The sequence below is a fragment of the Bison bison genome, unplaced genomic scaffold, assembly GCF_000754665.1.
Source record: "Bison bison bison isolate TAMUID 2011002044 unplaced genomic scaffold, Bison_UMD1.0 scf7180017858770, whole genome shotgun sequence".
Classification (NCBI taxonomy): Eukaryota; Metazoa; Chordata; class Mammalia; order Artiodactyla; family Bovidae; genus Bison; species Bison bison.
Genome location: NW_011489342.1, coordinates 178782 through 202968, shown reverse-complemented (window position 1 = coordinate 202968; position 24187 = coordinate 178782). Strand labels below are relative to the sequence as shown.

General features: G+C 43.4%; 1 protein-coding gene across 1 annotated transcript in view; it reads left to right on the top strand.

Annotated features, from left to right (window-relative positions):
* FKBP9 (FK506 binding protein 9, 63 kDa) overlaps positions 1-24187 on the top strand; it is a 29523-nt gene extending 5336 nt beyond the window's left edge. The window contains exons 4-9 of the mRNA XM_010829004.1: positions 1006-1195; positions 5300-5445; positions 13323-13509; positions 17301-17446; positions 18970-19133; positions 22538-24187. Of these exons, the coding sequence (XP_010827306.1) occupies positions 1006-1195; positions 5300-5445; positions 13323-13509; positions 17301-17446; positions 18970-19133; positions 22538-22714 (1010 nt within the window). The 3' untranslated portion in view covers positions 22715-24187. The remainder of the gene's footprint in view (positions 1-1005; positions 1196-5299; positions 5446-13322; positions 13510-17300; positions 17447-18969; positions 19134-22537) is intronic.

Here is a 24187-nt window from a genome sequence, read left to right as displayed (position 1 = left end):
TGGATGTTGACCTCTGCAAGAAGAGTTAGTGCCCAGTAATCTCTTCATGTGCATTATCCCATTGCACATATTCAATAAATCCTCACTGCCAGGAATATCCAAGAGAAGCAGTACCACCCTGAAATGAGATAGACATGATTTGAGGACTATTTCTATTTTGGATTGTGGGTGGCATTTTTTCCCCCCTCTTAGCTAACTTTAGTTTTGTTTATATGTTGTTTTGGATGCATTTAAAGGAGTGAATTTTTGCCTCTTTAAAAAATTAGCTGCAAGTTCCCAGACAGAGAACAGACTTGTGGTTGCCAAGGGGGAGGGCGGTGGGAAAGGAATGGATGGGGAGTTTGGAATTAGCAGATGGAAGCTATTGTGTATGGAATGAAGGGGCAACATGCTTCTACTGTATAGAACAGGGAACTACAATCAGTGTCCTGCAGTAAACCATAATGGAAAAGAATATGAAAAAAAAAATATATGACTGAATCACTTTTCTATACAGCAAAAATTAACATTATAAAGCAACTATACTTCAATAAAATAAATTTTTTGAAAATTGACTACGAGTTCCAAAGAACAAGTCTAGGTAGTGTTCTCCAGAACCATGTCCGAGCTTTGGAATGTCTGCGATTTGCATCTGTACACAAATAGAAGCCCACAGAGGTATGTATTTGGGTTTGCATGTGGGTGCATAACCTCCCACACAAGGCCTTGATTTGCAAGCACAAGCATAGAAAATGTGGTCACAGTGGTCTCCATGTCATTAATATTGGTTTGCTCCTGTTTCTGAGGAAGCCAGGTTTCAAATTATACCTGTCAGCCCACGATTGGACACCATAGTGAGACAGAAGGTTCCATGGGGAACCACCCAAGACATGAAAGAACATTTATTTCCTTGGCTTGAAAACTTCAAGGAATGTGTAACACCAATGCTGTGGGTGTTGAATTGTAGTTACAGTACTTCCTAAATCTTGTGTCCTGATTTCATCATCTTACTTCATTCCACTCTAGGGAAAGACATTCCTGGTCAGGCATCTCTGGTGTTTGATGTTGCGTTATTGGACCTCCATAACCCTAAGGATGGCATTTCCATTGAGAATAAAGTAGTGCCTGAAAACTGTGAGCGGCGAAGTCAAAGCGGGGACTTTCTCAGGTATCATTACAACGGCACACTCCTGGACGGCACATTCTTTGATTCCAGGTGAGCAAACAGGGTCCTTCACTGACCAGAACATCTATTAACTACAGTTTACAGCTGGTGGGACCATGATCTGTATGCTTGTCAGTGCTGATCTGGAGTTAGTATTTTCATCTTCCATATAGGTTTGTATTATTTGATACTGAATTCCTTCAGAGGCTGTTAGAACAGTCTTCCTGGGCTCTGTAGGAAAGCAGGAGGGCTCATGCTAACTCCCACCACCCCTGTAGACCGTGCTCAATGATCCAAGTACAAACCCAGCTCTTGAGTCTGAGACGGGAAGTGACTGGAAGTGAAGTCCAGGCCGTAGGATGGAAAGAGAACAGACCTAGTATCAGGAGACCTGGATTCCAGGCCCTGTATGTGGTGCACTGAGGCATTTAACCTCTCTGAGCATCAGTTTTTTGCCTGTTGTTAGCTCTCAAAGAGATGGTTAGATTAAAGAGAGAAGGTGGGTGGAAGCGCTTTGCAAACTTAGATGACTTATCTGCTGCAGGAACTGTTTGACTGCATTATGCTCCTCCCATCCTGATACTAATTAGGAGGCTAATTACTGAGCCTGTCATTACTCAGTTTTGTATTGTTTATCATGCTTAGCTTGCAGTCTTGATCAGGCAACAGGCATTTGGTTTGTGTTGTTTGGGAGACATTCCTTTAGCTTCCTATAGAGCAAACAAGTAGTGACAGCAGTCTTCTTGTCTCTCTGAGGTAAGAGGCTTCCTGTTTAATTAGTCATCTGGAAACATTACAGAAGAATTTTTATATGGTATACTTTTATTTGCATAAGTCATTTCCTGCTCCTAGGATCCCTTCTTTTAAATTTTTCATTTGATTTTTTGGAAAAAGGCAATAGTTACATTGTTCAAAATTAAAACAAAATATGCATTAAGATATGTTGTATTAATCACCCCTGCCAACCTTACATCCCCCTCTCCACAAGCCACTTAGAGTTAACCACTTTTATTAATAAGTTTCTTTTCTTATTCTTCAAGCGTGTGGATTTTTTTCTAATGCAGATATAATCAAATACAACTGTTATATTATTAATATCTTCTCCCTTTATAGAATATAGCATATAGAATACTATATGCACACATATATAACATTATGTATTATATATCCATACGGAACATAATGCTATGTACTATATGCACTATTCTGCCCCTTGCTTTTTTTCACTTTGGGACTTTTTCCATATTAATGCATTGAGAGAACTCATTTTTTTGTCTGTGTAGTGAATTGGGTGACCATACCATATTTATTTAACCATTCCCCACTGATGACATGGAGTTGTTTTTATTCTTTTTCTATCAAAAAAACTCAGTGTGTCTGTATGTGTGTGTTTGTGCACATGTGTGTGATTGAGTCACATATGAGCTTGGTTCTGTCTTTTGTTCCCTGGAATTATATTTCTAGTTGAAAGGCCATTTTCCAAGTAGATACCAGATTTCTTCCCTTATTAATGGAACCACAGTTTTCTTAGGTTTCAAACAGATTTCCATTTTAGTATACTGGGATCTAACTCATCTTAAGAGCTAAGTAATATTCCATTATAAAGATTTGCTTTAATTTAGTAATCAGTCCTCATTATTTTCTACCTTTTGATGTTCTAAGTAGAGCTGCAGTACTTACTTTTGTAGTAAAATCTTAAATAATATAATTGTTTCCTTAGGATAAATGTCTAGAAGAATCTCTAGATCTAAAGTTATGTGTATTTTTACAGCTTTTGATATAACTACTAAGCTATCCTTAAGGAAGGTTTTACATCACTAAGAGTACCCCATTCCCTGCAAACTCAGCAACATTAGGTATCATTTATAAATTATTTTTGCTAATTTATAGGAGAAAAATAGAATTTTATAATTTTAATCGGAATTTATTTGATTGCTATTAAGGTTGAAATTCTTTAAAATGTTTATTGACTATTTGGATGTTTTCTTTTGTGATTTACCTGGTTGTGTCTTTTGCCTGTTTTTATATTGAGGATATTGGCATTTGTCCTTTTCTTATTAATTTGGATTTTGATACATTAAAGATATTAACTCTTTTATGGTTGCATATTGTTGAAGGCATATTGCTTATTTATTTGCATTTTAATTTTGGTTATTGTGATTTTTGTTCTGTTTTAAATATAACCTTTTATGTTGTTAAATGCATTCCACATCTACTTTATGGCTTCCTTTATTCTTATGTAAATTCTTACACATATATATTCTGTTTTGGATAACTTGCTAAAAGTTCTCCCCTCGCCTAGGGTATATAAATATCTACCTGTATTTTCCTCATGCCTTTCTCATTGTTTTTTTTTATCCTTTAAAATATTCTCTATTAGAATTTTTATTTGAGAAACTATTATGTTCTTATTGTATAAGTGAAACAATGCAAAGATATTTAGTAAAATGTAATAATTTCACATCAACCCCTTCCATTTTCACCACTTGAGGCAAATATTAAAAACCTTCCACAGACTCTCTCCATGCTTGTAAACTCTTTCATGTTTAAATCTGTAATCCATCTGGAATTTATTGTGGTGTTCAGTATGACCATAAGGATCTAAATGTTTTTTTCCCAGATGGTTAGCTAGTTTTTCCAGCACTATTGAATAACTTGTCTTTTCCTCACTCATCCAAAATCTGACATTTATTATGTACTACATTCTTACATACACTTTGAGTCTTGGTCTAGAATTTTTATCCCTTTCCAGTGATCTAGCTATTATTCCTGGGCCACTATCACACCTTTAGCTATGGTAACTTTTTAATTTGTATGATAGAGAATATTCTTTTTCTCTTTATTTTTTTTTTCTTTTTCTCTTTAAACATTTTTTTTCCTATTAAGTGATACATTGACATGATTTAAAATTCTAGAAGTATAAAAGGATAAACAAGGAAGAATTTTCCCCCTCTCCTTGACCATCAACCTCCTAGTTCCCCTCTTCACAGGGAACTAGTGTGATGATGTAATAGGTCTTCCATTCATATACAATGAAATGCAGATAATTATGTAAATAATCTGCTTCCTGGCTGAGGAGAGTCACTTGATACTGTCATTTCTTCATGCTCTGTGGCTCTGTGGTCCCTGAGGGGTGCTGAGAAGGAAGAGCGCCTCACAGCTCTGCCTTTTTATCTCCCTGCCCCCACTGCTGGCCATTCTCTCTGAGGCCATCATCCTTGGGCTGTGTTTGAAGAGACACTGATAGTGAACTGGCTCTTTCAGGACAAGCTTTTTGCCACATCTGCGCCATGTAAGGGTGGGTAATGGGCGCAGATCATTGCAGGTCAGTTTGGTAGCAGACCTGACGTTTGAAGTTTTATTATTTTATTCTGGAATCACCAGGCTTTGGGAAATTTATCCCAATTCTCTCCAAACTCAAAGTGTAATCAGAACCAGAGAGGTTGGATCTCTCCACTGAGCGGAATGCTTGGGTCTCCTGCCAGAGACATTGAGAAAGGCAGGTACTCACCCGGAGGTGGCTTGATGAGCAGCAATTACAGCAGGGAGGGTTCATCCAGGCCCTGGTGGAGACTGGAGAGTTAAACTGCTCTCAGTACATATACTACTTTTCTGGCAGTCCAAATATTCATGTCTCACGTAAACAGGTGTTCTCCTCTTTAGAGAAATTCTTAATTTCTTTTTAAATTTTTTCCCTTTTTTGGCTTTCCTTTGAAACTTTATATTAGAGTAATAGAAGACTTTAAAACTTCTAAATAAAACTGTTTACAGGAGCTCACAGATAAATTCTTAGTTTCTGTTAAGGACCTCTTGATGCTTTTTTCATTGACTAAACATGGTCCCCAAGAGTACAGTCGTTTCCATTAGCTACATTCCTGCATGGTTGCTTCTTGTAACCTGCATCCAGTTCATAACCTGACTAAAGCCAAGTGCTGGAGGGCTTCTTTATGTGAGCATTTCTGCTGGAAGCAGCTCCCACGCCGTGTGTGGACCCTTGTTCGCCATTTCAGGGAAGCATGTTTCCTGGCTCATCCTCCGGCTCTAGGGTGCACCGCATCTCTGGTCTGGAGGCCTCCGCGCTCTGGCTGCTTCATGGAACCTGTTCCACAGCAACTGCGGCGTCCCTTGTGACCAAGCTCTTTTCCTCTTTCCCAGCTACTCGCGGAACCGCACTTTTGACACGTACATTGGGCAGGGCTACGTGATTCCTGGGATTGATGAAGGTTTACTTGGCGTCTGCATCGGAGAGAAGCGGAGGATCGTGGTCCCCCCTCACCTGGGGTATGGTGAGGAAGGAAGAGGTGAGCTCTGGGTGCTTCTAGGATAAACTGAGAGCACTAATTGCTGCTTCCACAATGCTTGGAATAGGGCCTCTTGAGAGCCAAAGCATAGAAGCTAAAGTCTAGCCTCAGACTTGAATGCTCAAATATAACTCTAGTTTCTAGAGGTGCTCTGCCGTTTCCCCCTGTTACCCCTGCCCGTCTTCCTTTTGAAAAATTTAAAACTACATCAGAGTGGAAAGAACTGTGCAATGAACTCCACTTAGATTCACCAGTTGTTAACATCTTGCTATGTATTTATTTTTTCTGTATGTGTAAAACTATTTTCTCTTTGTTGAGCTATTTGAAAGTAAATGCCAACTCCCGCTTCTTTTGTTGAAGTATATTTGACATATAACATTGTGTGCATTTAAAGTGTACATGCTATTTTGATATGTTTATATATTGTAATGTGATTGCCATTGTAGTGATAATTAGCACCTCTATCATGGCGTGTGTTCAGTCGCTCAGTTGTGTCCGACTCTTTGCGACCACATGGACTGTATAGCCTGCCAGGTTCTTCTGGCCATGGGATTTCCCAGGCAAGAATACTGGAATGGGTTCCCATTTCCTACTCCAGGGGATGTTCCTGACCTAGGGATCGAACGTGACACAGGGATCAAACCTGAGTCTCCTGTATTAGCAGGGAGATTCTTTACCACTGAGCCATCTGGGAAGCCCTTCTGTCATGGTACATAATTACCATTTTTTTGAGGGGGTTGGGATAATTGATAATGAGCAAGTTTGATGATTATAATATTGTTGTCTGTATTTGCTATACTGTGCATTGTATTTTGGTTTTTGTTTTTAACAACTTTATTGAAATATGCCATAAAATTCACCTATTTTAGGTATACAACTCAATGACTTTTAGTAAATGTATTGAGATGTACAGTTATCATATTAATCCAGTTTTAGAATATTTGTCACCCAAAGAGCAAACTTTTTTAAAAAATCACATCATATATGTTGACTTTAGAAAAAGAAAACAGAGCTCATCAACAACAAAAATTTCCCATAATCTCACCAGCCAGGAATAAGCATTATTAATATGGTAGATGGAATACTGGCCACAAAGATGTCCATGTTCTAATCTGCAGAACATGTGAATATGCTATTTTACATGGCAAAAGAGACTTTGCAGATATAATTAAGGTGAGGGTCTTGAGATGAGGAGGTTATCCTGGATCATCCAGATGGCCTTAATGTACTTCCTAGGATCTTTATATGGAGAAGGCAATGGCACCCCACTCCAGTACTCTTGCTTGGAAAATCCCATGTACGGAGGAGCCTGGTAGGCTGCAGTCCATGGAGTCGCTAAAAGTCGGACACGACTGAGCAACTTCACTTTCACTTTTCACTTTCCTGCATTGGAGAAGGAAATGGCAACCCACTCCAGTGTTCTTGCCTGGAGAATCCCAGAGACGGGGGAGCCTGGTGGGCTGCACAGAGTCTATGGGGTCGCACAGAGTTAGATATGACTGAAGCGACTTAGCAGCAGCAGCAGCAGCAGGATCTTTATAAGAGACCAGAGAGAGGAGAAAATGCTAGGCTGCTGACTGAGAAACTGGAGGAAGGGGCCACAAGCCGAGGAAGAAGGGTGACCTTGAGAAGCTTGAAAGATGAGAAAACAGATTCTCCTCTGAAACCTCCAAAAGAAACGCATCCCTGCCAATAACTTTAGTTTAGACTTTGACCCCTGAGTTATAAGAATACATTTCTGTTGTTTTAAGCCACCAAGTTTGTGGTAATTTGTTACAGCAGCATTAGGAAACTAATACAACTATAAAGTGGTTGTATACTTCTGTATCTTGAGTATATGTGAATCTGTATTGGTAAAAGGAAATACATATCCATTTACACTAATAAATACTGACAAAAATTGTGATCATCTACACATATTACTTTGTAATTTCTCTTTACCTAATATGTTGTGAACAGTGTTTTATGCCAACAGGTTGCATAGAATTTTAATGGTTGCATAAACCATATTTGTGCAAATGTGCATATCTATTCCAAACCATATTTCCTTTCTTTTTTTCTAATATACCAGGAACTTTGCTAACTTAGGAATAGTTGATGCAGTATTGTTTTGCTTTTGTGTTCTTTTTGCTGGCTGGCCTGGCTGGCTGTACACATTCATTTTGTTAACCCTCTTCTGACTTCTACTACTGCATCTATCATATGGATTTCAGAATTTTCCCAGTAGGATTTGTTTGAAAGGTCTAAGAAGCCCCAGGTTGGTTGTATTTTTTTCTCTGACTTAAATTTCTGTTATAAAGCCACAAGAAGTCACAGCTTACGATCTTAAGATCATTCAGCAGGCCTCACTTCCTGTCCTGTTTGTCTAGTGTCTTGATGGTCTTTTTTTTTTGTATTATGTAAATGTCTGTGCTGTACCAAGTCACTTCAGTCCTGTTCAAATCTGTGCAACCCTGTGGACTGCAGCCATCCAGGCTTCTCTGTTTGTGGGACTCTTCAGGCAAGAATACTTGAGTGGGTTGCCATGCCCTCCTCTGGGATCTTTGCAACCTAGGGATTGAACCCGCAGCTCCCACACCTCCTGCACTGCAGGTGGATTCTTTACTGCTGAGCCACCAGGGAAGCCCCATGCAAATATCTACTTCTAGACAAACACATACAGGAATAAACAAATACTTTCAGAGTACCCTGTTTTGTATGCCCTTAGAACTAATTCTTCCTTTCCCTAAGAAGAATATTGCTGATGGAAAACATTTGGTTAAATTATTTTTCTACTTTTGGCTTTCTCTCAAGTATGAGATAGTTTGCAAAGAATTATATAAAGTTCTGGGAAGCATTTAAAGTCTCATAAATTTTCTGGGCACAAGGCTGCTTCACCCTGAATCATGTGTTGCCATGGAGGGAGGGGCACCCTGGCAAGTAACACCCAGGTGCTCTTGCACAGGATCTGTCTCTGACCTGTTGGTTAACAAGTACCTCTAGCCTTCTGCAGGATTTGCACAGGACCTAACTTTAATCATGGAGGGACTGACCTTAGAAGGGTGTCAGGACCCAGAGGAAATCTGTAGCTTCCTTACCGAATACCACAGGATCGGGAATATTTGCGGAAGGAAGAAATGCTGGGCTCTTCTTGGGTTCTCCAATTGATCAGCATTTCATTTTGTTGCAGTTATGTTCTCTTACAGGGTTGATGGAGGGGAGGGGATGGTCCTTCTGTAAAGGCTCTGGGCCTTTTTACTGTCTGCTTTGTTCCATGGGGTTCAGCCCTAACTTTAGAGCACCTGGATATGTTCCCGACCGTGAAGTGGAGAATAAATTCTACTGCAGGGTTGTGGAAGCATCACTTCCTCAATGGTTTTCTGCCCCCCAACTTCCACATTACCTTTTTTTTAAATTGGAGGATAGTTGTTTTATAATGTTAGTTTCTGCTGTACAACAGCATGAATCAGCTATTAGTATACATATATCTCCCCCCTCTCTTGAGCACATTTTCTTTTAAGCACTCTTTTTCAAAAGTTGAAAGAGAAGCTAATGTTTGACCCATACTCTCAAAGACTTCTCATATATAAGCTCGTTCAAACTTCAAAACAGTTCTCAGTTAAGAACATGAGCCCCAAAGAGGTTGAGTCCACAATAGCTAATTAGTATGGAGCTGAATTGGACCCAGGGCTCTTACTGCCTGTGTCACAAGTGGAGGGGAAGAATGCCTTTCCATTAGGCTGTGACTTGTTGATACCCATATATGGAGAACTGAGGACTCCAACCGGAAGTCCCAGAGCTCTCAGAGGAAACCCATGCTTCCAAGGAGTCACCGAGCTTCCTTCTGGTCCAAAGTGCCAGTCGGCTTTATTTTTTTGTCATCTGTGTCTCTTCTTGAGGAAGCTTATCTAGTGGAGAAAATTGATGACTACTTTTCTGCATTGGTTATGGGTTTATTCAAAGAGGAGGTTGGTGCCATGATGAAAAGCTAGATTTCAAGTTTGCTGGTAATGGGGAGGAAAATCATTTCCTCTATGCTTCTAGGTTCTTCTGGCTGGTCTAGGAATTAAATTGATATGAGACAGAATAACAGGAGAAAATCAAAGTTTAAGGACGTATATATGGGAGGAATCTAAGGAAACTGAGTAACTCACCAAAATGTTTGAAGCCCTCGCCTTAACATCACCTTTAGCTAAAGACAGAAGAGGATGTTGGGTGTAGTGTTTTCAGACTTCAAAAGGGAGGAAGGTGATTGACTTGGAGAAGGTAAAGCAAGTGTTAGGTATACAGATATTTGTTAGGCCACACAGACATTGGGACCTGAGAGAAATTTTAACTAACAGACTGCTAGTTTCCTCCCTGTCTACACACCTAATTCATACTGTAGTAATCTATGGTATAGCTCCCCACCTCCCCTACCCCCGAACAGGTCCTCTATCTACATTCTTTAGGCAGTTAAGTAGGAGATAAAAGAGGGTTTTTGTTTGAGTCTTTTGGGTCTTGCTCTCAACTTGAAATAATGCACATGTCAAAGAGATGTTTTGGGGTGGTAAATTTTGCTCCCCTACACTGGGGAGAATGGGCCACCATTTATAGGGGGAACTGTCATCAGGTTGGCTCATCATCAGTTACTAGGAAAACCAGCATCTGGCACCGGCCACACCTGTAGGCAGTTACTGATTAAGCACTGTGATTAAGATAATTGGACAGTGATGTGAGTGAAGCAGGAATTGGTCAAGCAGGGGCAGGACAGAGAGCAAGAGAACAGCCATCTTGAATGTAGTTCAGTCATACAGTTGGCACAGGGAGGTTAAATTTGCATTGGCCCAGTGCCATCAGGTCCTTGTCCCTTTCTGGGCTTCATCCACATACTTTCTTCAGAGAAGTTAATGGAACTGCTCAAGATGCAGCTTTCTTTCTCACCAATCTCCTATACCAACCATGGCCTGCAGCCTGGTCCTCTTCATGGAGATTTTCAGTCACTCAGTCGTGTCCAACTCTTTGCGACCCCATGAACTGCAGCATGCCAGGCTTCCCTGTCCTTCAGTATCTCTTGCAGTTTGCTCAAATTCATGTCTCTTGAGTCAGTGATGCTATCTAACCATTTCATCCTCTGCTGCCCTCTTCTCCTTTTGCCTTCAATCTTTCCCAGCTTCAGGTTCTGTTCCCTGGTTGACTCTTTGCATCAGGTCGTCAAAGTACTGGAGCTTCAGCTTCAGCATCAGCCCTTCCAATGAATATTCAGGGTTGATTTCCTTTAGGATGGACTGGTTTGATCTCCTTGCTGTCCAAGGGACTCTCAAGAGTCTTCTCCAGCACCATGATTCAAGGGCTTCCTAAACAGCATCCGCTGCTCACTTACAGACCATTTAGCACAGTGTTCCTTAAACTTGGCTGCCCCTTAGAGGGGCAAAACAAAGCAACACAAAAGCCCTGGGAAACAACAGAACATACTATGCCTGGCGGCACTCTAGTTCAGCTGTTCTCAAATGTTGGTGCTGTCGCAGAAGAGAATCGCCTGAGAGCTAAAAGATTACAGAACCAAAGGTGCTGCCGGGGAAAAGCCCTGGCCCTTTGTATTTTCACCCAGTTCTGCAGGACATCCTGATAGCGCCCAAGACCGAGACAGACCACTGCACTAGATAAGCTAATTGAATCTTAGAGGGCACCCAGGTGATTTTTTTTTTCAGGTCATCATGACTTTTTCTTTTATTCTGTGAATGTGGTGAATTAATTTTTATTGTGGTGAAATGTACATATTTACCATTTAAACACTTTTTAAAGTTTACAGTTCTGTGCCATTGAATTTATTCACAATGTGGTATAACCATCAACATACCCAGAACTTTTCCATCATCCCAAACTCTCCATTACCCTCTTTCCCTCCAGCCCATGTGAACCGTCATTCTACTTTCTGTCTCCACGAGTTTGCCTATTCCAAGTGTCTCACATAATTGAAAACATACAATATTTGTCTTTCTGTGTCAGAGCATAATGTTTTCAAGGTTCATTCCCAGTTGATTGTAAGGGATAACCAAGATTGAGAAACTACTGAGATGGCTCCACAGCCACTCACCCCTGTTAGCATGTCCTGTTTCCTGCAGAGAGCGGCCCTTGACTCTGGTTTCTGAGCACCTTCCTATGGCAGTTGGCAGTACCTGGTTCCTATGGAAAAGATCCTGCATCTTGTTACTGCTCACATTAGCAACTCCCCATCACTAGTGAATATCAGGCACCTGTGTTCTGCTGTGGACGCACAAGCTTCTCTAATTACACCTTGGTAACTTCGGGCAGGTGTCTAAACCTGTGCCTCGGTTTCCTCATCTGTAGGTTGGGAATATGATTATAATGAGATTAAATAAACTATACATCTAAAGCACTTACAAGAGTGCCTGGTACTTAATAAGCACCTATCCATTAAGTATGTGTTAGAGAGAAAGCAGACAAAAAACAGAAAAGTACATGGTGGGAGTTGGAAGATCTGCGGGGTGAGGAGGGGCTGTTGATGTTCACGTATCTTTACTGAATTCTGTTGATAGCTGTGTTATTTTCTTGAACAAGTTATATATGAGTTGGTTTGCTTGTCTGCAAAATGCTAATGAAAATATTATACATTCTTGATTATAAGTATTACTGTTCACAAATCTTTTACATTTAAATTCTGAAATGATTTGGCAAATGTGGTTAACAACTGATGCCTCCCTAGAAGCGGTCATTAGATTCATGCAGGAATTGCTGTTCCTGAATTTATGATAATATTTACCCAATAAGGTTGCTGCAGAGATTTAATAAGAGAATGTATGTGAAAAATGCTTTGTAAAGTGTAAAATGGGCTTCCCAGGTGGCTCTAGTGGTAAAGGACCTGCCTGCCATTGCAGGAGATGTAAGAGATGTGGGTTCAATCCCAGGGTCGGAAGATCCCCTGGAGAAGAGCATGGCTACCCACTCCAGTATTCATGCCTGGAGTATCCCATGGACAGAGCAGCCTGGCAGGCTATGGTTCACTGGGTCACAAAGAGTCAGACAACTGAAGTGACTTAGCGCGCACACACACACACACACACACACAGTGTAAAACATTATCTCATATACGATGTGAGATAATGTTCTCAAAAGTGGAAGTGCAATAACTTCGTGTAGAACAGGACGTGTCATAAAGCACTTTGTGAACTGTTAGGTGTATATCTTAAGGGGTGTATATGGGCCAGTTTTAGCTAGGTATTTTCCCCCATGATGCTGATGCTGGGAAAGACCCTAATGCTGGGAAAGATTGAAGGCAGGAGGAGAAGGGGATGACAGAGGATGAGATTGTTGGATAGCATCACCGACTCAATGGACATGAGTGTGAGCAAGTTCCGGGAGTTGGTGATGGACAGGGAAGCCTGGCGTGCTGCAGTCCGTGGGGTCGCAAAGAGTTGGACACAGCTCAGCGACTGAACTGAACTTCCCCCCATGAAGTTACTGTTGTTTTGCTTCTCTTGAGCAGTGGTAGGGCACTAAAGTGATTTTATTTCTCTAACTGATTTTCTTATTTCACCTCTTCTAGCAGGAGCGGGGCAAGTGTTAATTGGCTGAGCTTTAGTTTTCTCATCTCTGATGAACTTAGCCGTAAGTCTTTCAGGCTTAACCATTCCATGGGGCAGTAGTGCACTGTCTTGACTTTTAGTCCAAACTGTGCTCCTGACTGTGGACCCTGGACAAATCTGTGCCTCAGTTTCCCCATCTATAAAACTGAGTTAGTTTACATTTTAACAGCCCTTCTAGCTTTGTTCTTCCAGCATCCCTAGGATTACATAGCTGGGTCCCTGCGTTTCTCACTGAGGTCTGTGACGCGTACCTGGTGACACGAGGGGTCAGGTGTGCTGCTACTATTCTAATTGCCTGTGTCTGTCCTCTAGGGAACATCCCTGGCTCGGCCGTGCTGGTGTTTGACATCCACGTGATTGACTTTCACAACCCGTCAGACTCCATCAGCATCACCTCCCACTACAAGCCCCCTGACTGCTCAGTGCTGAGTAAGAAAGGGGATTACCTCAAGTATCACTACAATGCCTCACTTCTGGATGGGACCCTGCTGGATTCCACGTAAGGGCAGCAGGGATCGGTGGGGTGTGAGCCTGGCGGATAACAGTCGGTATTCCCGTGGCCCCCCTTTCCTTGTCCCGATACTCATCGAGGGCTTTTGCTTCCCTGCCTTTGCACTGTGTGTCTTAAGTGTACGTCACTACTCCGGTACCTTGTTCTAAGAGTTCCCTCTGAACGGTCTCATCTTGTCCCCTTGAAACTGTCTGAAAAGATCTCGTAACTACTGTCTTTAAAAATTAACCCACAGATAAAATCCAAGCTCCAGAGTCTCTCTGGAGGCACGTGAGGCTCTCTTGTCGCTCCGTTCTGCCTCAGCAGTCTCATCTTCTGCTGAGGTCCGTCTTCCGCCGCCCAGGGGTGCCGTGTGCCGTGGTGCAGGATGTGCACCGCGTTCATCCTTCCTTCTGGCGAACCTCTGCCCTGGTCTCAGTGCCTTCCCTTTTCGCAAGGTCTTTGCCTAGTTCCTAGGAAGAATCAACTGTTCTCACTTCTGTAGTCTCATAATGTTTTATGTATTACCTGCCTTTTAGTTGGGGGCTTCCCAGGTGGCTCAGTGGTAAAGAATTCGCCTGCCAATGCATGAGACACAGGAGACGTGGCTTTGATCCCTGGGTCAGGAAGATCCCCTGGAGGAGGAAATGGCAACGCACTCCAGTATTCTCACCTGGGAAATCCCATGGACAGAGGAGCCTGGTGGGCTACAGTCCATGGAGTCACTAGAGTCGGACATGACTGAGAGATTGAGCTGCGCACACACCTTGTAGCTGTTTTTGTTTCTATCACTGTTGCTGGTCTGAACACCTTAGATACTCAACATGTTTATTCATCTTTTTACTCCTTACACTTAGCCCAGAACAGAACGCAAAGGAAGTATTTTATAAATATTAATTGAGATGAATCTAAAACCATATTACTAGGAATCAACAGTGTATACTAGTATCATGCAGGTAAAAGGAGCTTTGCTCCTTATGTATCTGAATCTTTAGATTGTCTTTGGAAGTGAAAGTCGCTCAGTCACGTCCAACTCTGCGACCCCATGGACTGTAGCCTGCCAGACTCCTCTGTCCATGGAATTCTCCAGGCTAGAATACTGGAGGAGGTAGCTGGTCCCTTCTCCAGGGGATCTTCCCAACCCAGGGATCGAACCCAGGTCTCCTGCATTACATGCGGATTCTTTACCATCTGAGCCAAGGTAATATGCTATTCTCTTTGGGAAGGAAACATTTTCAGCCTTTCTTTGTGTCTCCATATAAATACATCCATTTTTGTACTGAGCCTGGCTTAGAATCCTAAGTTTAGTCTTAAGGAGAAAGAACAGCTTCATATAAATATGTGCTACTGCATTTATTCTAGATGGAGAGGGTCTTATCTCCTTCTTACCCATCCCTTTGTCTTCTAGCCTCAGGTGACAGAGTGTGGCCAGGTGTGGAGAGCTTGAGGGACATACTGCTCAGAGCATTCTCTCTGGTGCTTTGAGACCTAAAGCATTTAATGTATTTCATCAGATCTAAAATGTGTTGGTTGTTAGAAGCATCATTTTATGTATCTCAAGAAACTAAGAACGCTGTCAAAAAATAACAACATGATGTCTGTTGTAAGATGTATCCCAAATCAAGAAGAAATTAAAATGTGAAAAAATGTGCATTACAGAATCAATGAAATATGCTCTAGCTCCTGGGGCCCAGATTTACAGGAGAATCTAGCTTACAACAAACTTCACTGCACTAATGATTAGAAACTTGTGGAGGACAGTGGGGAAGAAGCATGGCTTGCATTTGTTCTGGGTTCAGTGAGCTTGTGCATGGGAAAACAAGGTTAGGACAGCCTGTAAGGCCGATGGCCAGCTGTCATTGCTGGGGCTGACATTCCTATTCTTGTTGGTCCTCCTACAGCTTTGGAAAGGGGAAGTGGGGGTGGGAAATGAACAAAGGAATTTCTTTGGTGGATCAGGATATGCGTCTCTTGTGGGGTGGGGGAATCCGATTTCCTGCTTCTGAGGCCTGTTTGGCGGATGCACAATATTCTTACAGAGCATGCAGGAGCCACGTGACACTCCTTCCTCTTCCCAGAGACTCCATCCTGAACCACGGGAGTCATTTGTGTCACGTGTACATTGACACGAAAGAGCAGTGTCTGGGCGGCCCTGCGGGTTCTCTCCTGGGTGGAAGTTTCAGAGTACCAGGGTCGTGGGAAGTGCGGCAGGAGAAGGCTTACCTGTGTGTGGGAGGAGCTTCTTCTGGAGGATGGGGTCTGGCCCCACCCCAAGCCCACGTGGGCTCTATTAACAGCTTGGCAGGTGCGGCTGTTGTTGCTCATTGATCGCGACTGGGAGAGTCTGTGATGGAAGGGAGAGAGGGGAACGTGGGTGGAGAGCCAGAGAGGGCTGCCTGTAGGCAGGAAGCAGGAAGCTTGCGGCGAATGGGAAGCCGGGAATACACAGAAGGAATGAGGAGAATGTCTGAGACAGAAACTGGCAAATCAAAAATAAAAGGATGACTTGAGGGAAAAGAATGAGCTGGGTTTTCAGAGATGACATGTAAAAACAAGTTTCTTGTTTAGAGGGTTCTCTTCATGTGTGTTGAAACTGGCCTCAGAAAAGAATAAACACTTGTTATTTGATAACTCAATGAGTTCTTGGATATTCTGTAAGATTTTGAAACCCAACTGTCCCATGGGAAGTTGCCCAGGGTCCCTGGAGAGAGGCAGTGTGAGGGCGCCTCTGTGCTGCTGACAAAGGAGGGTTGTGTTGGGGTAGGGCAGAGGACGAGCCCTCCCTCAGGCCTGGGGCCAAGGCGTCCAGTGTTCTGGAACTGGCTTTGTTTCCCTTTCACCCCAGGTGGGACAGATGCCAATGCTGTTTTGGCCCTTCGCCTGCAGGAGGCTAGGAAGCGTGAGAAGGGGAGGTGACCAAAGGGGCGGTACCTTCCTTGTCACCACCTGGTGATGGATATCAAGGGGGCACCAAGATAGCCAGGAGATGTTTCTTTGGATTTGAAGAATATTCCCATTGTTTGCTTTTAGGAAGTGATAGGAATGCATCAATTTGAAAATAGATTTACTTTCAGTACTGATTGAGGTGACTTTTATTTGGATTCTCTTGGGATTTTGGGCATCAAGGCTCATTAAAAGCATGGCCCAAGTTAACTGTTATTATTTTGAAGTCATAGAGTGTTACAGGCACAAGCATGTCGCACTCTCAAGGCTGTCCATTTATTGAGCTCCTGATGCTTGCTCTCCTCCGTGCCAAGCATATTATTTGCTATTTAGAATATCCTGTGCAATAGCTGTTATTATCTCTATTTTATAGATGAGGAAACTGTAAAACTATATTTCTGTCAAATTAAGCGGCAGAACCAGGATTCAGACTCAGGTCTTGCTGAATGCAAATCTGGGTCTTAACTACATTACATATTTTTAAAATTTTCATGAAAATTTCTGACTAAAATTTCAGAACACTGACTAAAACTGAGTGACTTAGCAGGTATTTACGCATATCCCACTTGTTTTGCCAAATGTTCTGTAAGGTCTTTTATAACAAGAGGATTCATTGCAATATGCCCAAAACTCTCAACCAGTTCCTCAGTCGTCCCTTAATTTTCACCTTGAAACTTGGTGATTACAGGCTGGTTGTTTTGCAGACTGTCCCTCAGTGTGGGTTTGTGTCCTTATGATTCCACAGGAGTTCTGTATCTTTGGCAGAAAGATCACAGAAGTGACATGTTCTCAGGAAGACATGCTCAAGTACCAGTGGGTTGATGGCCTAACCAGAGATTCTTCTGTTTCATTTTCAGGTGGAATTTAGGCAAAACGTATAACATCGTTTTAGGATTTGGACAGGTCGTGCTGGGAATGGATATGGGTCTCAGAGAGATGTGCGTTGGAGAGAAGCGGACTGTGATCATTCCGCCCCACCTGGGCTACGGCGAGGCTGGCGTGGGTGAGTCTGTAGTAGAAAAGGCATCTGCGACATGGTCATTGTTTGTATTTTGTGCTTTTTGATGTTCTAACACAATATGCTTCTTCCATTTAAAACCCCAACCCAGAAAAGCTGTGGTTTTTATTCAAGTCTTTAGCATTTTTATTTCAAAACCCCATGAATTTGGTGTGAGTGCCATGTTAATGGGATTAAGCAGGGGTTTCTGTGGGAGAAAAAAAAAACAAAAAACCCTTGACTCTTCAGACTCACGTGTGGGAAATGTCACTGAAAGGGCTTCCCAGATGAGCTCGGCGCTTCCTTGGGAAACTGTTTCCTGGGACAGTGGAATGCTATCTAAGAAGCTATCTAAGAAGATTTCCTTGTGGAAAAGATTGGTGTCAAGTTCTGGAAATACTGGTGGTATTTGCCCTCACAGCTATTATGGTTTGATTCATGATTTTGGCCAAAATGAACCCTCCTCATGGGGTTTGGCGGGAACCCCTTCTTTTTCAGTTCTTGTACTTTTGCTGTTTGGAAATGGAGTAGATGGGAAGTGCTAATTTACAGAAGTGATAGGCACTTTGGATTGATTTTTTCAAATTTTTTAAATAATTGGAGAAGATATACTCTATGCTATTTTCCCCAATCTGAGAAAAAACACTTAAAAAAAAATGTATCCTGTAAGATTATACTCCCATGACATATAATTAATTACAATATATAATTTAAAATAATACACATTACATTTATTATAGTCACATACTTCTAAGTTATTTTGGGCCCATACTATATATACTGTTCTAGAATTTGTGTTTACAAATCACATTATGGCTCATCATTTTAAGGCATAATGTATTATTCTTAAAGTTCTGTGGTTAAAGTTATTCAAAAGTTGTACCATTGTAGTCTCTGCTGGTTGCTTTTAAACTTCTTTTCACCAAGACACAGTAAGAATTACATTTTATCTCCCAATTAGTGTTATGCATAAGCATACAATTTATACCTCGTATATGTATACATATGGGCTTCCCTGGTGGCTCAGTGGTAAAGAACCTGCCAGCCAATGCAGCAGCTGAGGGTTTCATCCCTGCTCCAGGAAGATCCTCTGGAGAAAGGAAAGGCAAACCACTCCAGTATTCTTACCTAGAGAACCCCACGGATACAAGAGTCTGGTGGGCTACAGTCCGTGGGGTCACAAAGAGTTGGACATGACTTAGTGACTGAGCAACAACAATAATACATATAGATTTAGTTTTATATGATTAAAACTAAGTTCCATAAAATAGTATCTATCCTTTTTATGTATAATGTACTCTGATTTTATTCTCTCACTAATTTAAAAAAACGTTGGTCTCATTCTTTAAATTGATTTGAGACTCACTACCTACAGTTTGGAAAAACCACTTGCTGAGGCTGAACTTTTTGCTGTCCCAAGAGATTCCTCCATCCATGAGGCAGCCAGAGCCTGGGTGTTGGGGCGGGGGGCAGAGGGGCATGCTCGCTGCCTTGTTGTTAATGCCACCTCCACCCCTGTCCTGTGGCAGATGGAGAAGTGCCCGGCAGTGCCGTGCTGGTGTTTGACATCGAGCTGCTGGAGCTCGTGGCTGGCCTGCCAGAGGGGTACATGTTCGTATGGAACGGTGAGGTGTCAGCCAACCTCTTTGAAGAGATCGACAAGGATGGTGATGGAGAAGTCCTCCTGGAAGAGGTAACTGACCTTGTTGAATACAAGTGGGGCCCAAGGAGCTCAGGGAAGCTCCCTGGGCTGGGGCACCTATCCTGAATGTGAACCCACTCAGAGTGAGGATACCGCTGCTTGCTCCTTGTGATCTGTAAACTGCATGCTCGTGTGTCAGGCGCTTGCACACACACACACTAAGTCCTCTAAGTCGAAGCTCACAGTTCCTCTTTGAAGAAACTGAGGCCCTGAGAAGTTCAGGGGTTGATTCCACGGCTCACGGATCTGGACTCAGTTCTTCGTTCCTGGGTGCTCACTGCGGCCTGCATGGTTCTAAGTGTTTTTCACATATATTATCTTGCTTAGCCCTCATGACAGCCAGGTAATCACCCCTATTTTTCAGAAGAAAACAGCTGTGCACAGAGAAGGTAAATGGCTTGCCCAAGTTTGCACAGCCATCCAGTGGTTTGTAGATGTCTTGATCGTCTAGATCCTGTGTTGTTTCTCCTGAATGAGACACCCTTTGTGGAGCTGGGCAAGAGAGTCTTTGTCTTGTCGCAGCTCTGGGGAGTTTCAGGTCTCTGCCTGTTCCCATCTCCTTGTTCAAGGATGTGGCTCCAGCCTTCTCCCCTTCTCTTTTCTATCATCCACATTTTCCCAACTTCTGGACTATTCCCATTAGCTTAAGAGCATGCTGCTGTTTTTCCTTATTAATGCATCTTTCCATTTCTTTTATTTTTTTTGCTTTCTTTACAGCAGAAGCCTCAAGAGTTGTCTGTCCTTCCTGCCTCCAGTTCCTTTCCTCCTAATCTCTTTTACACCCAGTCCTGTTGGGTCTTTATCCTCCACGCCACTGAACTTGGTTTCTTGCTCAGGCACTGAACCCAATGGTCAGTTCGCAAGCTTGCTTTAGCACAGCTGTTTCCTTTTTGAGATGCCTTCTTTTCCTGGCTTCCACCTCACAGTTTCCCCAGGTTCCTTCTGCCTCACTGGTAGCTGCTTCTCCCAGGGCTTTTCAGAGTGGAGGGCCCCAGGCTAAGTCCTGAACTTTGCTCTCCTCCCCGTTGACATCATCCCTTGGTGACCCCCTCCCATCCTAAGGCTTTATCATCTTCATTCTGATGGCTTCTAGATTGGCAGCTCCGGGCCTGTCTTCTGTCCTCTTCACACTAAGGTATCAGCTGCCCACTTGACATCGTCATTCACTGAACCCCCAATATCCCCACAAAAACTTGCTTCACCCAAAGCCTTTCCCATCTCATTCGATGACAGCACTTCCCTTCCAGTTGCTCAGGTGAGAGCACCCAGTCATCTCTCCTCTTCCTCTCACAGGCTAGATTAAATCCATCAGGAAATTATTCTAGCTCTTTCTTGAAAATATACCCAGAACCTGACCACTTCTCATCACCTCCGCTCCATAGCACCTCAATCCAGTGTCCATCACCTCCCACTTGGACCTCTGCAGAGGTCTTCCTGCTCACACCCTTGCCCCTCACAGCAGCCAGAGTGGTCCTTCTAAAACGTGAGTTGGAACAGGGCCCGCTTCATCTCAGAACTCTGCAGAAGCCTCCCGTCAGGCAGCATCCTGCAGGCCCCAAACCCTTGTAGTTGTCCAGCCTGGAGACTGCAGAAAGAGCCTGGAGATGGTGACAGAGACATCAACAACTTATTGAACAGGGATCTTCCATGTCTGCAGCAAAGGTCCTGGAGTGTCACCCCCACAGTATATGGCAGATAGGACATAGCAGGAACCTTTACTACCCGGGGGAGAAGGCTGCTGCTGCTGCTAAGTCGCTGCAGTCGTGTCCGACTCTGTGCGACCCCAGAGACGGCAGCCCACCAGGCTCCCCGTCCCTGGGATTCTCCAGGCAAGAACACTGGGGTGGGTTGCCATTTCCTTCTCCAATGCATGAAAGTGAAAAGTGAAAGGGAAGTCACTCAGTCATGTCTGACGCTCAGCGACCCCATGGACTGCAGCCTACCAGGCTCCTCTGTCCATGGGATTTTCCAGGCAAGAGTACTGGAGTGGGGTGTCATTGCCTTCTCCGGGAGGTGAAGGAGGCTACCATTAATAGGGGAATTAATGTCAGGTTGGCTCATCAGTTACCAAGGAAACCAGCAGCTAGGACACAACCCTCACAGGCCCTCAGGTTAAGACCATCATGAGGGCAGATATTTCCCTTTAATAAACTAGCAGGTGGAGCTGTTTTGGCATAAAGAGGAGAGCAATCACTAGCTGGGGCAGGGTTTCTTGTGAGTAGGGTGTAGGTGAAGCAAGGGCTGGCCGAGCAGTAAGAGAACAGCTGTATTTGTTGGCCTAATCATACATGCCTTTATATTCAAAGTCTTTGCAATGGCCCCCAAGGGCCCCACAAAGCCCTCTACCACCTGCTCGCTGTGCCCTCCTTCCATCGACTCTCCCTTTGCTGTGCTGTAAACACACTGGGCATGTGTCCACCCGGGGCCTTTGCACCGACTGTTCTCTGCTCAGCAGACATTTCCCCTAGGTAACTGCTAGGCTTGTTCCCTCACTTCCTTTAAGCCTCAATACACACTTCTCTTTAGCACTGTGCATTTACCCTGACCACCGAATTGATACTTAAACCAATTCCCCTGGCTGTACTCTTGATCTTCCTGACTTGGCTGACTCTTTCCTTTCTCTGGAGCATTTTATTTTCTAACTTAATATGTAGTTTACTTACCTTTTAAATGTTCCTTTTTTAGTGTTTGCAAAATATTCTAAATGTTCCTTTTTAATAGTGTATCTTTTCCACTAGTGTACGCTAGAATTACAAGAGCAGGATGTTTTGTTTATTGATGAATCTTTAGGCTCTAGAATGCTGCTCAGCATACAGTAGACAGTAAGGTTTTATTGTATGAATGAATGAATTTTCAGAGGCAAGGATGATTAGGGGATCAGTCGTAGGTGGAAAACTAAGTGTTGATTTAGGGAAACAGGATAGTTCCAGTGACTGCTAGGTACTGGCTGCCTGGAACCTAAGCACTCCTATAGTCATTTTGTCCAAGGTTTTTAACATGCATCCAGAGGTTAAAGCCATCCCCGGTGGCTCAGAGGTGAAGAATCTGCTTGCAGTGCAGGTGATGCAGGAGATACGGGTTCTACCTCTGAGTCAGGAAGATCCCCTGGAGGAGGGCATGGCAACCCACTCCAGTATTCTTGCCTAGAGAATCCTATGGACAGAGGAGCCTGGTGGGCTACAGTCCATGGGGTCACAGAATTGGACACAACTGAAGCGACTGAGCACGCGTGCTGGAGGAAAAAAATCTAGATCGTATAGCTCAGAAGATTTTGTCTGTTGTGCTGGCTCAGACTCAAATTCCAACCCCACTGTCCCAGGACCGCCTTGTTCAGGCTCCAGCTTGGTGTCTTTGGCTACCCTGTCTCATGGTCTGTACTGCCTCTTTCTCTCCAGTTCTCAGAGTACATTCATGCCCAGGTGGCATCTGGAAAAGGGAAACTTGCTCCTGGATTCGATGCTGAGATGATCGTGAAGAATATGTTCACCAACCAGGACCGAAATGGAGATGGGAAGGTCACGGCTGAGGAATTTAAACTCAAAGACCAGGAGACAAAACACGATGAACTCTAAACCTGCCATGAGCCACTCGCGTGATACCAAGCCCCTGTTGTGGCAGAATGTGCACTGAGGGTGCGCGGGTCTCTCAGAAGGGGATGGTCAGCAAGTAGTCGACGGATCACATAGCTCCTGGGACATACATCGGGGTGGGTTGATATTCATGGTGAGAATTTTAGGCTGATGCCAGTGACACTACATAAAATCAGTGCGGGGGCCTTTGCATGGGTGGTGTAGAATAGTCAAAGTGCTGCATTGTCAGCTATTGTTTTGTGAGCCTTCTGGGTGGGTGGCTTTGTTATTAAAGGAAAACAGCATCATACAGAAGTTGTAATCATCTTGGAGGGAACAGAGGAAAATGTGTCTGGGATATCTACATAAAGAGGATTAAAAATGTTAACTTGCTGGTGTTTTCAAAGTGTTCTCCAGGTGGCTAGAAAAGAGAGGGCAGGTCCCAGCAGCATTCCCAGACAGCCCCAGGAAACTTCTTAGCAGCCTATACAAGACCTGGTAATGCCCAGTCTCCACCACGCCTACACACACACACACACACACCTGGTAAATCCCAGTCTCTAACACGCCTGAACACACACACACACACACTTGGTAATTCCCAGTCTCCACCACGCCTAAACACACACACACACACACCTGGTAATTCCCAGTCTCCACGATGCCTACACACACACACAGCTGGTAATGCCCTGTCTCCACCATGCCTACCTACACACACACACACACACACACACACACACACACCTGGTAATGCCCAGTCTCCACCATGCCTATACACACACACACACACCCCCCCCTGGTAATGCCCTGTCTCCACCATGCCTACACACACACACACACACACACACACTTTTCTGGTTAATCACATCCCACCTTGTTGTCCTTCTATTGGCCAGGTAACTTGGAGGTTACAAAGAAAATCAGTGGACCAGACATAAGGCATGTTGTGCCATGAGCAGAGAAATTGATTCTGCATTTGTCACGTAAGATTGTCTGCTTTACTCTTTCTTATTCTCATCACTCTATCCCATAGCACCCTCTCTTCCCGCCCTGAATCCTTTGATCAGATAGATACAAGTAGGGCTGATGGCTCAGCCACACTCGAGTTATCTCACTGTAGCCAAGACAGAAATGTCATCCCAACAGGTGAGCATAAACGAAGTGATGTATTTCTGTCACCCCTCTGTCCCGGAGAAGGAAGTGCCCTAAGGCCTGGGGCCTCTCTGTGTAGGACACTGTGCCTGCTGACCTGTCATGTTATGCAGTAACCACCTTGCTGCCTATGTCCCCTCATGGTGGTGGCACTCACCCTGAAGTAACCAATGATTTTCCTTTTGAAGCGACTTTGTTTGACTAATTTAAACTATTTTGTACTGATGTAGCCCTGAGATAGTTCCTGAAAATGCTGTGCACTCATTCAGTGGAACAAATGTTGGAAAATGAATTTTTCATATATAAAATATTGAATTATCA